The 17,020-nt window shown below is 31.1% G+C and overlaps 1 protein-coding gene across 4 annotated transcripts in view; it reads left to right on the forward strand.

Annotated features, from left to right (window-relative positions):
- Positions 1–16,618, forward strand: part of LOC112595752 — a 32,758-nt gene extending 16,140 nt beyond the window's left edge. For all 4 annotated transcript variants that reach the window (XM_025341052.1, XM_025341053.1, XM_025341054.1 and 1 more), the window contains 18 exons: positions 603–2,210; positions 2,284–2,451; positions 3,579–4,096; positions 4,609–5,053; positions 5,121–5,450; positions 5,974–6,195; positions 6,300–6,974; positions 7,138–7,607; positions 7,867–8,017; positions 8,115–8,318; positions 8,407–8,610; positions 8,673–9,033; positions 10,230–10,907; positions 11,540–12,956; positions 13,323–13,581; positions 13,652–14,126; positions 14,277–14,616; positions 15,514–16,618. In XM_025341052.1, coding sequence (XP_025196837.1) covers positions 1,074–2,210; positions 2,284–2,451; positions 3,579–4,096; positions 4,609–5,053; positions 5,121–5,450; positions 5,974–6,195; positions 6,300–6,974; positions 7,138–7,607; positions 7,867–8,017; positions 8,115–8,318; positions 8,407–8,610; positions 8,673–9,033; positions 10,230–10,907; positions 11,540–12,956; positions 13,323–13,581; positions 13,652–14,126; positions 14,277–14,616; positions 15,514–15,772 — 8,313 coding nt within the window. In that variant the 5' untranslated portion in view covers positions 603–1,073 and the 3' untranslated portion in view covers positions 15,773–16,618. The remainder of the gene's footprint in view (positions 1–602; positions 2,211–2,283; positions 2,452–3,578; positions 4,097–4,608; positions 5,054–5,120; positions 5,451–5,973; positions 6,196–6,299; positions 6,975–7,137; positions 7,608–7,866; positions 8,018–8,114; positions 8,319–8,406; positions 8,611–8,672; positions 9,034–10,229; positions 10,908–11,539; positions 12,957–13,322; positions 13,582–13,651; positions 14,127–14,276; positions 14,617–15,513) is intronic.
- The last annotated feature ends 402 nt before the right edge of the window (positions 16,619–17,020 follow it).

Consider the following 17,020-nt stretch of genomic DNA (forward strand, 5'->3'; position numbering starts at 1 on the left):
TTTTTGAAATTTATGTTGACAGACTGTCCCGCCTAAAAACCTAATTTAAAGCAAATATAAATGATTTAACCTTTTAGAATTATAGTATTGTTTATTTCTTTAAAAATATTAATTTCTGTTAACTTCTAAAATGATTAATCTAGATTTCTAGATTTTTATTAAATTCGTTATCGCAACTTATTATTGCCCTTTTTATTGAAGTACCTAGTATCACTAATTTTAAATTGTACTATTTATAATCAATAGTAGTAGGTATATTATTTTATTTTTGGGGGACACAGCCGAGTTATATTGGTTTTCATATACTTTGTTAGATATTTTATTATAAAAAGTATAATTAATCATAGTTTAGATAGTATCAGAATATTATACATTATTTACTTTGGAGCATGTATGCTAAGTACTTTTTCAAAGGCAATTTGTTTAGAAAATTTTGAAATGTATTTTTTAGTGAATTTTGTTCACTTAATAATTTTTACTAAAACTACTAAATAATTTAACTACTTCAAGTTTTTTTAAATTGTAACATTTTTTTTTTTTTTTTTTTTTTTTGATTCATTGATTTTATTAACAAATATATAAAATGTATTTGTTGATTTAAGGTGTGACGCATGAAGTGAATAAGTATATGCTGCCTGATTATCGACTACACTGCTCTCTCATCACGGTATCCATATTTTCCTTGTTACTATCACTTCTTCTGACACTGATGACAACAAGTGACGTAATACTCTCTCTGCAACCACTTTGTCTAAAATAATATATATCGATATCAGGATTTGTCAGTGACTGGAATTGGAAAAAAAATTGGAAATTTCAAGTATTGCTGTTACTAAAATGACAGCAATTAACCTCTATCACCAATACAGTATATTTGCTAATATTGATTAAACACTTTCTTATTACTGTGATTAACTTACCACTTTCTCAAGAAACTGTTCATCAGATATTACTTGTTTTAATAATTTTACGAATATTGATCCAATATAATATCGCCACCGTACATTTAATCTATGTAATTGAACATTGATTCCATATGAAAGTCAAACAGCAAAAACCAAAATACTGGGGTTATGAATTCCCTTGGAACTGAGGTTACTGGCCGTCGTAGCCTTTTTAATGGATTGATGACAGCTGCCACAAGATCTTGGCGACATGGTCTTCAGCCCAACAGGCACAATTCTAACGCCGTGGTGTTTCCAACTATATTTACATCAATTAATAATAATCAAAATTATCGAACTTCTGCCACAAATCACATAACTGAAGATCAGAGAAGACGAGATCAGCAGCAACAACAAGAACACAGCCTCAACCTCCTTTGGTACGGCGGAGAAGAAATGCAGCGTCCACAGCCGACATCATCTGTTCTTTTTGAATTGCACAACCGTTATCAGTCACCAGATGACTGGGAAAAACAACCATTACGACAACGGCGACACAAGTCTCAATATCAACAAAATTATAAAAAACGATCAGCATTACCAACATCACCGATTGTGTGGGCTTTTATATTGCATATTATATATTCAGCTGCTATGGCTGCAGTGTATTATATATATGACATAAAATATGGTAGTGGATGGATATGGTTAAGAGGAATCGATAACAGCAATATATTTAAATGGTTATGTCGTCTACAGCCGATGTGGTATTTTTCTGGGCAAGCTTTTTGCGCAGTCATCATTAGTTATATCTGGTATCAGTGGCAAAAACGACAACGGTGGTGTTGCTACATGTTAATCGTACTATTTATTACTGCACTTTTACCATCTGTACCACTAGCTGAAGTCTTCGGAGATAAAGGTATGAATAAAATGACTGAAGATTCCTCGGAAAACTCTGCTGAAAGACGAAAGCAGTTGTTACTACAACTTAACTATTATAATTCAGAAGATATTTATGAAAATCAATTAGCACTTTACGAAGGCTTATGGCAAATGTCATTTTTCATATTCGTTTCGTACTGTTTGGTTTTTCCTACGAGTATAGATGAACAGTCAAGAAAAGAGCTTAGTGAAATTATTAACGAGCATAACGATAACAAAAAAAATATAAAAGATAATTTCAAAGAGGACCCCTCTATTTCAATCGCCGTTTTGCTGTTTGCTATCGTAACTTCTATCGGACACACAATCCTTAGTATGTATATTGCTTACCAACAACATCAGCGTCTAGTCAATAATTCATCCATGGCAGCCATTCAACAGGTGCTTATAATTTAAAGAATATTCTTTTTTGTTTAAACGTGGATTTTAATTATTTTTTGTTTATAAAAAATAGCTTACAGCTAATGTAGTAGTTCTTGCATGCGTCAATCTAGCTGGATGGCTATTACGTCAATCAATAATCGAAGACCGTACTGAAATTAGAAGTCACGAAGGCAACAACATATTTAGTGGGAAACACGAATATTTTCGACTAGCATTGCGTCGGCAGGCTAATAAGCTGGTAAGAACATTTTAATACTGTTGAAATTACAAGTAATACAGTTAATTTCTAGTCTTATAATTCCTAAAAAAAATGTATACTATTTTTAACTGAGTTTTTTTTTAAAAAAACTTAAATGTGTTTAACGAACTGATAATATTTCATTATTTTATGTGCGTAAAAATAATACCTTATCGTTTCTTCAAAACTTAGCATATTTTATTTGAGTATTCTTATGCACACAGGTTTTGATTAGGTCATGAAATGTTTACGTATGTTAAATGATACATACCTTTTTAGAAAATTTCTGTTGGTGCACAAAATTACTAATACTAAACACTGATTAACCGTTGGTATACTCATTGAAACGATCGTACGTCCGGAAATATTCTGTCTAATATTATTTATACATGAATAATAGTTACTACTGTAGCTAATAAAAAAAACAAATTTAAAACATATAATTTATTCAAATTGTGTAAAAAGTAATGTACTCAATTTGTTGAAAAAATAAAAATAACGATGTATTATATAAAAAAAGTTGGTTAAAATTAAAGATCAATTATTTTAATTTTTTTAAATGACTGAAATTTCACTTGATTTATGTTTATTTCATGTTTTTTCATTTATTCAATTTTTTAACAGTTTTTGTATATGGTTGTGCAAACGCCTGCCAATTGAATAACTTCAGGTTATATTTTCAAAATGTGCTTATAAACGGTTCCCAACCATTAAAGTCTGTCCCTAGTGGATTAGTTTGTGCTTGTTTAAACTTATATAGTACTTTATTACTTGACAATGTATTTACCGTATGTACGTATAATATATATTTATGCTGAGTATTAAAAACTTCTAAAATTATATTCATATCTGATATTCAATTTTTATCAAGTTACCAATTTACAATAAAGTACTTCGTGTAAAATTTTCAGAAAGTAAAATTGTGACAACGTCTTGATCAATTAATAGTTAACCATTAAATATAAATATCATTAAATAAATATTTTCTCTTTCAATTCTGACTTTGATTCGTCGCAATTTTACTTTAAACTGTTAGAATATTTAAAACTATTTATATACTATTTCTAGTAACTTAGTATCAATATTAAAATTATACTAATACTTAATATGATTTATTTAATAAACAGAATCAACTTCTAACATCCTTGTTACCCAGACGCATATTTTTGGAAATGAAATACAACATAGTTGCTGATGCTGCACATTCCCTTAATACAATTAGCCAACAAGATAATGCGCAATTACAGAGTCATCAGCAAGAAATACTACAAAGAACTAATTTTATGCCGAAAATGTTTTTAAAGGAATACGAAAATGTTAGTGTTGTGTTTGCTAATGTCACTGGATTTTGGGACAACGCGCCACTAATTGTGAGCAATAATAATTCTGGTTCCCAAATATCCACCGAGCTCATTACACTTATTGATCAACTGCTAGCAAATTTATTTCGTAAACTGGCATATCGCAATCGTTGTCTCCCAATACGGCTACTCGGCCACCGTATGTATTTCATTGCCGGATTACCGGATGAAGAGAGCTTTAGATATGACGATGATGAACAGAAAAATGCTAGTTGGTTGATTAATGACAATGGACATGCCAGAAATGCCATCCAAATGGGATTAGATCTAATCGAAGCTGTTAAGTAAGTAGTTTACAACTAATTGAATATGATTTTTATTTCTCATGTTACCCCATTGATACAACCATTATGCTGTATTTAGTTTTTCTGATATGGAAAAATCATACTTTCAGTTAAGCATTAACTTCGCAATAAAAAAATTGTATTTAATTAAATAAATTTCATATTAACGTGTACAATTGATTCATATATTAAAATCGACTTATATATATATAAATAAATAATGTAAATTATAGTAAATTATCCGTATGCCTGACATGAATATAACACGCTACTATACTTTGTACGTTTTCATACTTGTTATATCATTCCGTTCGAAAATTCATTAATACATTATTATTCATTGAATATCCATAAAAGTGTATAGACTCGTCGATTTAAAACAATTATTAATTCTTAATATTTAACCAGCTAAATTTATCTACACGTATTGCCAACTGCATATTTTTTCTCGTATATTATACTGTATACAACAATGCGTTTTGTAATCATGATATCTTAATTCTATAAAACAGTACTGTGGTTCGTGATGTAAGTCGGTGCCACAACATACCCAAAATCAATCTTAATGTTCGAGTGGGCGTTCATTCGGGCCGGGTAGCATGTGGAGTGCTTGGTTTCACCGGAAATGCTAGCATTCGATCCGATTCTGGTAGCCGTTGGCAGTATAGTGCATGGGGCCGAGATGTACAAGTAGCGTCGTATGTTGAAAATAGTGGTAGTCCCGGATTGGTGCATGTAAGTCATGCCACGGTCAATCAGGTTACTAAGAAAGGAGTTGTTAATACTGCAGTGAATAGAGTAGATCCTCTGCCATCGGGAGTCAATCTTCGTAACAACACAATCAACTATCAGGGCGATACTAACGACTACACGTTTGAACGTAGTTATGAAGAACAAAGGAATCATTTTCTATGCGACAATCGAATCGAAACATATTACGTCAAACCTAAAACTGCAGTAAGTTACATATGCGAACACTATAGTTTTCGAAATTAACTTTTCTATTAATGATTTTATTTTACAGTATTCTCATCCAGAAAAGAAAGAAAATTTAATGGACGATAATAGTATATATGATGTCAGTAGAGAGGTAATTGTTCCACTAATTCTCCAATCAATAGAGCAACTACTGCTCAGAGAGGAAATGCGTCAAAAATATCCCGAGATGGAGTCAGAACAACAACCTACCAATTCGTCAACATCGGCTACAGAAATTCCAGTGATGTTAGCTGCTTTGGTTCCTATAGCCTCGTTAATAAAAAGAAATCGCCATAGGCGGAGTAAATACTTTGAACAAGATTCACAAGCTGTTTCTACAAATTTGAATACAACATCTGCAATCAATTCATCAATGGTATTTATCATTTAATATTTAATAATGAGACGGTATAATAGTGGGTTAGAAAATGCTTTATAAGTTTGTGTTTGTTGGATACTACGAATATGCCGTACACACAGTCCACGGCTAATCTCATTTCAGTGTACATTATCCATTAAATTCTGAACAGAGCTAGATATATATAAATATATTGATTTTACAATGATGTGTTGTTGATAATAATATAATGAATGCAATACTTCCGTTTAATTCAACCTATGGTAATATTAATAGTAAAATAAATTACTCTAATAGCTTTATCAAAAAAAAAATTCGTGAAACAAACTTAGTGATATATATACTGACAGATTGGCTCCGCCCAGAATCATTTTTCGTATACAATAATATATATAATTGAACTCGTTTAAACACATCCATACAGTGTCTTTTTCTATATTCAATGTACAGCAGAACTGTACCCACTTGCCCATCTTTATTACCTTTCTATTTCATTTAATTAAAATAATATACACGTGTATCTAATATCTATTATTTTTAGGATCGTTACGGCCGATGGGAAAATGACGTATTTGTAGTTAGTAACAAAGATGATTACGATAAAGTTAAAAATAAATTCAACGACGATGATCTTTTTCGATTGGCCAAATCAGAGTTACTGCTTCTATGTGTAATTATTACCTTATTTGTGGTTAACGTAACAACTATGCCATGGACTATGCTACTTTGTATCACATTTATTACACCGTTTGTTATAACTGCTGTAAGTTTTTTTTTAAATTTAAATTAATCAAAAAGTTAAATAATATTGGTTACGTTATTAATATTGTAAGTGTGTAATAAATAATATGATTTGTGTATATATAGGGAGAACTGATTTATGTGATGGCCTTGTTGATCGGTTGGATTCCTCGTCCCAAGTTTTACAGCACTACTTATGCCACCGCCATTATTGCTGATGATGATGAATATTATCATCACTATGATAGTGATAACAATGATAGTGATGCTAGTAGCAGTAGTAACAGTGATGATAAATGCTTTAAGCGGTTTTTCGTTTGCCATGCTAGCAGATATTCATTGTTTGCATGGCTATTAAAACCATTTCAATGCAGGACAGATACTGTGATGACCACTCGTAACCATTTAGATAATAGTGATGGTTGGCGCAAGTGTTCTTTCAAATGGTGTCGTTGTTATGGAATCCGTAGCTGGTTCACTTGTTGTTCAAATAATGAAGGCGCATCGTCATGCATATCATCTGACGACAGCGATGTTGAAAGTAGACCCGGCTATCGAAATGAAAATGCCATAATGGCAGCAACAGCAAGGGCATCATCATTACAGCAGCAAAATCGGTTTCAACATTCACAACCTATTAATATTAATAACAGCTACAATAACAATCTATTACGTCGGCGACATAGACAACTGAAAAGAATATATCAAGATGAAGAAAGGCGTACCTACTTTTATTGGATATGTGCCTGCTGCGAGCTGATCGTTATATTACTCATTTGTCTTTTGGCTTTATTAAACGCTGTAAGTGTTATTATGATTACTACTTAACCCATTTGTGTACTATTTTTGTGTACATACTTTTACATTATATTTATACAATATGCACACATAACATTAGAATTTTCGTATCCAATTCTGTTTTGATAATGTTTTTTAGTATATGCTTATTTTCAAATTTTTTTAGTTTACTTGTGAACCAGTTGAAACAAAACTTGTATACAATCAACTTCATACTCAAAACATTATCATGAATGGAAGTGGTGGATTTAATACCCCCAAAGTTAACTTAACACAACAATATCGAAGCCCGCTGACGTGTATGTGGCCTCAATACGCTGTACTTACATGCTGTTTAGTGTTCACATCAATAGCTATTGCGTTTCCCATCTATTATGGTTCGCTGCCAACACTGCGGATGAAAATTATAATATTGTTTGTTATGACTTGCGTATTTTCTGTGGCTTTTGTTCACTTTACGCATAAACATGTATTTATGGCCGCCTCGATGTCATCACCGACACAATCGTTGTTTAGTCGTTCTATCGTGTCACAAGATCATCGAACAAATAACACTGTCACCAAAAATAATAATGACCATCATGAAATAATTAATGCCCTCGGCTATAGTGATAGCTACCAGGAAAACCAACAGTTGTAAGCATTATTATTTAATAAAATTATATTTAAATATCTACCACCATGCAATAGTTCAGTTTAAACTGTCTAATTAGTTGTATCATTGACTTATCATACAAGATATTTTATTTTTCTGACAAACTATTCTGAATTTTCAAGTAGTCGAAATGTATTTCATCAACACTAACGATTCCACTTATTAATTATTATTGTGTTTATTCCTTACTTCTGATATATCGTTATTAACAATATTTATTCATTAATCCTATGCATATAGATTAAAACTACGAGATAGAGAACAGCAAAAAGTGACTGGTTTAAACACTGCCATGGCTACGGTATACGCAATTACATTCGCCATGGCCACACTTGCCTGTTTCGTGTACAAGCATCGTTTACAAGATCGACGAGCACACCACAGGGTTAAGGTTAATATTAGCAAACGTCTTTAAATATTTTATACTAATTAGTTACCTAAATATTTAATTAATTTAGGTTGTTGACTTCTGCTTATTGTTTTTATAGGTGGATCGTAACGTGAGACGATTGTGTGTGTTACGCGAAGCACACCGCCGTACTTTGCATGCCGTTATACCTGATCATGTAACAAATTTATTGCGAAAAAGATGCATTAATGATCCTAATGATGCTGATGACGAATTTGAAGGAACTCGGCGTCAACAGAACTACGTTTTCGGAGAAAATAGATCAATACCGATTAGAACCACTGTATGTATCCTAAACTATGCTTTATTCTTCGTATAATTCAGTACTTAAACACTTAAAGTAACAATTTTATAAAATTGTATGTTTTCAGCCTCAAATTCAAGAACATATTCCTGCAAACTTGTCACAACCGCTTTATCATTGTAGTTATCGAGCAATTGTTGTCATATTCGCTACAATTTTACAACAAGAACAATCAATGCCAAACAATATTAATGTAAACAGTGATACTAGCGGTCATCTCTGCCATGCACAGCTAGCACTACTTTACAACATATTCAGCGAGTTTGATAGAGTAATTTTTATGAGCTAAAAATAATTTTTAAGTCAAAAATTAATTTATTTTTATGTCAACAGCTTATTGATAATCAGAAGTATCGAGGATTAGTAGAAAAAATAAAAATGTTGGGAACTAACACATATATGGCAGCTGTTGGCTTACAACATCATGATGGAACAAAGCGTCGACAAGTCATGCTGCTGAATGATACAAAACAGAAACGTGATGAATCTTGCAACTTTGATCACCAAGAAAGAAAAAATGACGTTGAAAATGCTAGTGTTAGTTCAGAAGATAAAATCGAATTATATAATGTCATATCAGCAAATAATGTAACATTTGCTTTGGATTTTATTCAAGAAATGCACCACATACTGCATCGTAGACAAACGACAACGCCAACTATTAATGGAAACTCACAATTTGTTCTTCGAGTTGGTTAGTTTATAATATCAAAAATGCTCAATACCAAAATATAATTTAAAAATAAATGAAAAATACTAGGAATTTTAAAAATTATTTTAGTAAATTACTATTAATTTTATAAATATAATCAAGTTAAAAATTCCTAGTGTTAAACTCAATATTATCTTTTACAATTATTTTGAGCTTAATATGTTGTACTTTTGATTTAAATGGTGCATCATAATAATTGGTACTCATATAACATTTTTAAGTAAAGTTTCACAGATAATCATATTTTAGTCTAATAATATATATTTTATAATACCTTCACAATAAGCAAGGGAAAAAATATTTTTTAATATCTAAAATGTGTATCATTATTGTAATGTATGTATACCAGGGTTTTCTATATTTACATAAATAACTATTTACTTTTCAATAATTTCCATTTTTATGTTTTAATTGATTCATTTTTTTCAAAATATTTAAACTCTTCCAATATGTCTAATAATGGTTCTTAAGTTTGTATTTTGTTATTTAATACCTATAAACATATATCAACTATATTATTATTATTATTTATATTTTCAGTATGTAGTTTTAAATATTAAGTAATTATTGCATTGATAAACTTAAAAAATAACAAAACCCAATTCTCATTGGTTAAAATAAAATATTTAATTACTTAAATCCTAAATAATATCTTATATGCATTATTTTATAATTGTTAATTTAATTTTTTATTTGTGTGTTTATGTCTCTTTTCCATGAGTTGTAATATTAATTTAAACATATCAATCATACTATGTATTTGATTGGTAAGAGGTATATTTATCTCATTATAGATAATGTTAATTATCAATCCACTAGAATTTAATTGTCACTGTTTTCAATTGTACTTTTCAAATACCTTGTATTCTTATAAGTTATGACAATGAAAACAGTAATTTTTAGTTGTTTTTCAAATATCTCATTACTTATTATGTGTAGTTTTAAATATAAATTTTTTGCAGAAGTACTAGTATAATAATTAAATATTTTAAAATATTAAAATATAATATTGCATCATTTATTTTACTCGCTATACTACATTGTAAACATAAATACAATATTATCTAAAAAAAATATATATATCTTACACTTATCTTATTATTTTAAGTTACAGCATTAATGTGTATCATGATATCAAATCATTTATGAATAATAAAATTGTCCGATTATGTTTACAGGAGTTGATATTGGACCCGCTGTAGCTGGTTTAATCGGCTGCAATGATGGAATTTGGAAACGTCCGCAGTTCGACATATGGGGTAATACAGTAAACGTAGCTAGACAGATGGACATCACTGGTATACCAGGTAAAACACAAGTTACTAATTGCGTTTACGACGTAATGAGTAATATAGAATGCTCGAAGTACAAGTTTGATATACATACCAATATTATAAACAAATACAAAATAAGAAAAACGTATTTGGTTCGTGAAAGTTTTGAACAAGATGATGGTCATAACTTAGGTCAACAAAAACTCTCTAACTACCATGATGCACAGCTTCGTCAAAACTCTCTCTATCAATATGAATCAGAACAATCACATCAACTAAACAAAAAACCTGCTCCCATTAAACAGTCTCAGCACATCCATCGCTCTACACCTCGGCACTTACCGCGTCATCAACCACCATTTAATAAAGTATCAATTGGCAACATCCACTCGAAACATTCCCACTACAATTCTATGGTACAACCGGAGTTACGGCAAAAATGTTTGGAACTGCAAAAAACACCACCGCCACCACCACCACGAAGTCCACCACCAGTTACAACACGGCGAACCCAATGTCCAATGCAACATAAATACAGTGAAGAATGCGATCGATATCCAGATATACAACAAAGATCACGAGGTAAATTCTAGATATAATCTTGCTACATTCGCAGTGGTTTGAAATATTAAAAAATTGTCTTATTCATATCTTATTTTCTCAAATTATTTCAAAGTAAGTGAACCAAAAATATTATCAAAAAATTTTTGATTAAATTGTAATTGATAATCGTCTTAAAGTATTGAATAGGCACCTTAAAACTTGTTGCGATTGCACAGCAATTAACTTCTAAAAATTTAATGTAAAAATCAACGTAAAAAAATATTTCATTTTAATAAACTATTATGTTTTATATTTCCTATAATAATATATAAAACAGCAATTCTCAATCTTTTCACGATTTAAATCCAAATAAATGTCGACACATTTAAATATCAAGACTAAAATTATTTATAAATAACATTAAAATATAATTGAAAATTGTCAATAATTATTTTTAGTATGTCATGTTATTACACTACATGCATACATACCAGTTAAGAACCACGGATCTAAACTAAATACGCCCAAATACACTTTAATTCTGAAAATAGAAAAGACATATTTTATTTTAAAAATGTATGATGATGTGAAATCCGTGTGAATCAATAGAATGTGTATTTTATATGTATATGAATTTATACTTTTATTTTTGTTTACCTTGCAACAAACAGGTGCTCCAAAACAAGAGCAATATCAACAAAATCGATGCACGTCCAACTCGACCTCATCAACTGCAGCCACATACGCCCGCCCACTACAAAAACAACAACAGCAAAACAGTCAACAGTCTATTTCAGTGTCAGTGCCACCCCATGGTCTCGTTCGAATTTTCGGCGATGATTCAGGACAACTATCGCCATCACACACCCCAATTACTACCGAATCCAAACCAACATGTACCTCTTCTAACCATACTACTGGTGGAACCACATTAAACACCACTTTACATAATCATTTACAATCCCAACAAATACGTCGTCCAAACGTATTGCTTTTAAAGAATACAACATCTGTATCAACTAATAAATTTGATGCTAATCGGCCTTTGCCGGATCCACCACGCTCCTCTGACACCGTAGCTGGTCGGCATCGAAACCGTGATGATCCGCGGCGGCGGCGGCGCCGTCAACACAATCAGCCGCCGACAATAACCAAACAACGGCAGGATATTAATAATGACCAGTGTTCAGGTGTGGTCTCGCCAGCCTGGCCATCATCATCTTCGTTCCGTTCACCGATTAGTGTGGGGAGTTTTATTAGTGAGTCATCTCCGCCATCATCATTGTCATCATCTGGTTCCACAGATGCCGGTGGTACTACAACATCAAATAACAATTACAACACCACCACTTCATCATCAGACGACAGTTTTGGTTGTACGACTACAGAAGATGGTGGTGGTATTGATAGAATAGATACTGAAGATTTAGACACTGCTGTTTCGTCCGTGGCCATATCATCCGTTCACCATCGTTACCGACAACAGCAGCATTTATTGCTTCATCAGTGGTCTCCAACGACGACGGCTAATTCATCTCCTGTTAGAAGATCATCGTCTTTCCGCTCACCGCTGTCAGCTGGCGACAACACTGCAGCGTCTTCATCATCATTGCGATCTCCACCTATCATTGGTAACCCTGCCACTGCGTGCATTGGAGGAACGCAATCGTTGAACCGCCGCCATGTACGCCCTGCTAATACTACTCCAGGCGCTGGTAGCAGCTCCAGTCGCCGTCGTCGACGCCGGCAGCAGCAACAAAATCTAGTAATTGCTGGAAATTCTACACCTCCGTCTGGTGATAAACTAGATGTTATAGGCGTTATGAACACTACCTCAAATGTATCAACTGAAAAGTATGAGTCACCGTCATCATCACCATGGAAAAAACAACAACAGCGACGACAAATTTTAAACAAAGACCAAGGGACAGGTGGTGGAGTGGTAGGCCCAGATTTTACCGATGAGATACGACGTATATTATTATTGGACCATCATCGTGGAAACGTTCGTCAACAGCAGCGAAGTCCATTCAAAGAAGAAAAAGTACAAGTCAATAAACACTCCGACGACTACAATAAATGCAAAGAGTAAGTACTCATTTAAATTTATAGAAATAAATAAATAGTGACGCGTTACTTAGTTATATTATATTACAATATTTGTTTCCACACTATTTATCCACTGGATTAGGTTAAGATTCTTTATGTTTGTGTAAATTTAATATACGTATCGGCATAGTTTTTAAGAATATTTTCGTCATGGAGTATGGCGAAACAGCAATAAAAAATGATTTAAAGAACATTATATTAACAGTCATTACATAACTAATTCTACAATAATTGTTAAAGGCATTGGTTTTGTTTGTGTGAATACCCTTTTAATATCTTTTATTTTTTATGCCTTGTTGTATATGATTAAATAATATATCTATAAATTTTATTTATTTTTAATAGCAAAGTCAATGATAACGTTGCTAAACACTTGTCTTCGTCGGAGCAACTGCGTCTTTGTGCAGCAACAGTTGTGACTACGGATCGGAAACCCGGTAAAGATGATAAAAACAGTCAACAAATCGAGGAGGATATTGTGAAGTTAACAGCAATAGAAGTTCCGACTACTATAGCTTCGACGACAGTTATTGCAACAAGTGTTTCGTCAGCATCATTGTTTGAGGAACGCGAAAGACAAATAACGGAACAAGTCAAGCGGCAGGTGAGAATTATTCTCTATTTATCGTATGTTTATAGTTTGTACTATAAAAATGTGTATTATAATATTTTAGCAAGCCGAAGTGAGACGGATATTACAGGAGCATAAGAACAATGTGGTTGCTGTTGTTAGAGGACCGACAACAGTTACGACTGATGCTATTTCACACAGCCGTAAACAACGAAGTATGGCTTTGACGGTAGAGTCATCATGGAGCGACGATGAATCTTTAGAACCTTCATTATTAGATAACAAACACCGGCCACAAAGCATTGGTTTCGCAGTAGATATAAGTGACCACGAAGTCAACAGCAATATCGTGACTGCTGAAGCAGAATACACTACCGGCGGGGATGGTGACGATTACACGACTGACGGTGATGGATACACTACCACTGGGTACACAACAGACGAAGCTGCTGCTCCTGTTGGTCGTCAAACAGATATGTCATATGCTACTACCGGTGGTTTACCTGGTGCATCTACAGCACGACAACTCGATGACAACTTATCAACTATGAATGACACTGGGTTAACTGATGCTGAAGGTTTGCAAATTTTCTGTGACTTAAATTAATATATTAACATGTAGTTCATATATTTATTTCATAAATTTTGTGCCATAATAATTATCATTATTATTATTATTATTATTACTGTACAATATTTTTTTTAAATTTGATGTAATTATTATTTAGCTGCATTAAGTGATGTCAATTCGATGATTGACTACAACGATTGCAATGATAACAGTCGTTACAGAGGTCGTCGCCAGAGTAGCTTGAGTAGTAACAGTTTGTGCCCATATGCTAGTGATAGTTTTTGTGAAGATGATGATGATTACAACGATGATGGTCAATACTTTTTCTGGGATGGGAATCATGTGCAGAATGAAAATGTTGAACTAGGTGATGATGGAGATGACAATGACAGTCGTTATAACCACAATCATATTTTGCTACAACAACAGTTGTCTCTTACACATCCAACATCATTATTATCACAGGCTGATGACTTAACTGGTATTGATAAGAAAAGGTTTGTATCAACATTACTATAATAATCTTGTTTAAGCTTGATTACCACTATATTGTTTCGCGTAGATTTGAATAAAGTTCAACTTATAGTCGATGTGTTACCAATATTTTGTTACCTATTTATAAGTTTTACAGAAAACGACATGAAAATAATTTATTATTAAAAAAACATCAATAATTATTGGATATTTTGTGCATTAACATATATTTTACCAAATACAAAGTATAATCATACATTTGTGACTTTCACAAGTAGTATTACTTCCATAAAGCATTATCATTTAAAGAAATTCAACATATTTTTTCTGAATTTCCTCTAAATACATAAAAAAAATAGTTTTACGAATTGTAGGTTATGAAAATAAAACTGTTAAATATGCTTTAATTCTATAAAGGAGAAAAAAGTTTTTATAGTCTTTCAGCTATCCTGAATACAGCAATTAGTCTCCAGGTATAGATATTTTTTTTTTTTAATTATAATTACTTATTAACATAATTCAAATTTAATCACAGTACCATTCATAGTTATAATATGATTATAATTTATCAATAAATAAAAAATTATTATTTCAACTTATCAATCAACGATAATATTTTATTTTAATTGCTTAATAGTTTCTTTTACTTCAGACAGTAAATAATTACTAATTTTGTGTTGTATAACAAATTGTACTGTGTAATGTGTATGATAAAAAAAAAATCAGGGATATTTTTAGGTGTCAGTTAAAATGATATTACATCATAATCTATGGGTGATGTTTATTTAAAGTATTGGATACACAATGTCTGTTTTAATCTAAAGCGAAATGTTTTATAATTTTAACTACTAAAAAATATGCATTTAATTTATACATTTTACTATAACTTTTTTATTAATCAATCTTCTCTATATCAACAGATTTTACTGCCAGCAACAGTTACAACAATCGACTACATTGCAGGCCAATGACTCCAATACTACTATGAATATCACACCGAAACAAGAGTCTGATGCTTCTACAGCTGCCACTACTACAATATCAACATCTACTCAAAACCCTACTTCTATATCTAGTAATACAAATATTAATGCATCTCCTAATTATTGTACTACAGCCACTAATACTTCTAGTACAAACACTGAACTACATGAGCCTCCATCATCAGATAAGTCATAAAATGAATAATTATACATTTTTGAGTACTATTGAAGGATATCACTATTGGTATATTTCAATATAATTAAAACCTTTGGGATATTTCAACATACATAAATTAATTAAAACATGAATACCAATGATGATAGTATGTTAATATGCTCAAAATTACTCATATGATCAAAATATTTTTGTCATAATCATTTTCAATTATCAAAATACAAAGTACACATGTTGTATGCTATCTACACGAAAAAAAATATATTCTCAACTTACCTAAACATTTTTATTGGAGTTTGTAATTTTATAGTTGTAAATTATAATCTTCTTATACAAATGTACCTTTTATTTATCTTAAAAAACTTTCAAACACATTGGTTGGATGGACAGAATACCACCATTTTTCCTGTAATTACCTTTCGAGTAGGTTTGTTGCTTCACGTTATCTTATATAACATTTTAATGTTACATGATTCCATAAATATTCAATTATTTGTGTTTGAGCACTTGTATGTGGGTTTATAAAGTTCTTGTTATGGTTAATAGTTTGGTGAAATAGTATGAATGTAGATAACTTTATTAATGTAGATAGCATACAACATGTGTACCAAATTCAGAAACCTTTGCAATATTTAACATTCATTAATCAATTTAAATATTTATACTTTTTATCAATGGTAATAATTAGAGCTCGAATTATAATGCACATTGCTAACATGCTTGTTTTGGTAAAAATATAATTTATTTGCTGTTGAATAGATTTTTATTTATTTATTTATTTATTTGTGAACCTAGAGTAAATATACTGAGTTCATAATTTCAAATCATTGAATGTTTTTTTTGAATTTTTTGAATTTTTGGTTTACAAGGGCATTTTTTTAATTTTAAAAGTATTTCATTGTTTGATTTAAATTTTAAAAATTGAATTATATTTCATAATTCTTGTTATTTTATAAATTATATTCTACTGATCAAATCTGAATACATTATTTTATATTTTATGGTATTAATAAATTTTCATATGCTATATATTAGTTTATTTAGTACATCAAATTTCTAGCTCTTAATAGTAGAAATCAAGCATGTCCAAAATTACTCAAATAATACAATAACTATCAGTCTTAATCTACCTCAACACATTTGTATCATAATAAACATTAAAGGATATTATCACCATTGGTATACTTCTGTTTAATAAAAACATTTGCTATATTTTACAATAATGAATTGAAATATAGTAAAAATTAAATGATCTTTAGTAAATGAATC

This window comes from Melanaphis sacchari, unplaced genomic scaffold (genome assembly GCF_002803265.2).
Source record: "Melanaphis sacchari strain LSU unplaced genomic scaffold, SCAv2.0 Contig29_pilon_pilon, whole genome shotgun sequence".
Taxonomy (NCBI): Eukaryota; Metazoa; Arthropoda; class Insecta; order Hemiptera; family Aphididae; genus Melanaphis; species Melanaphis sacchari.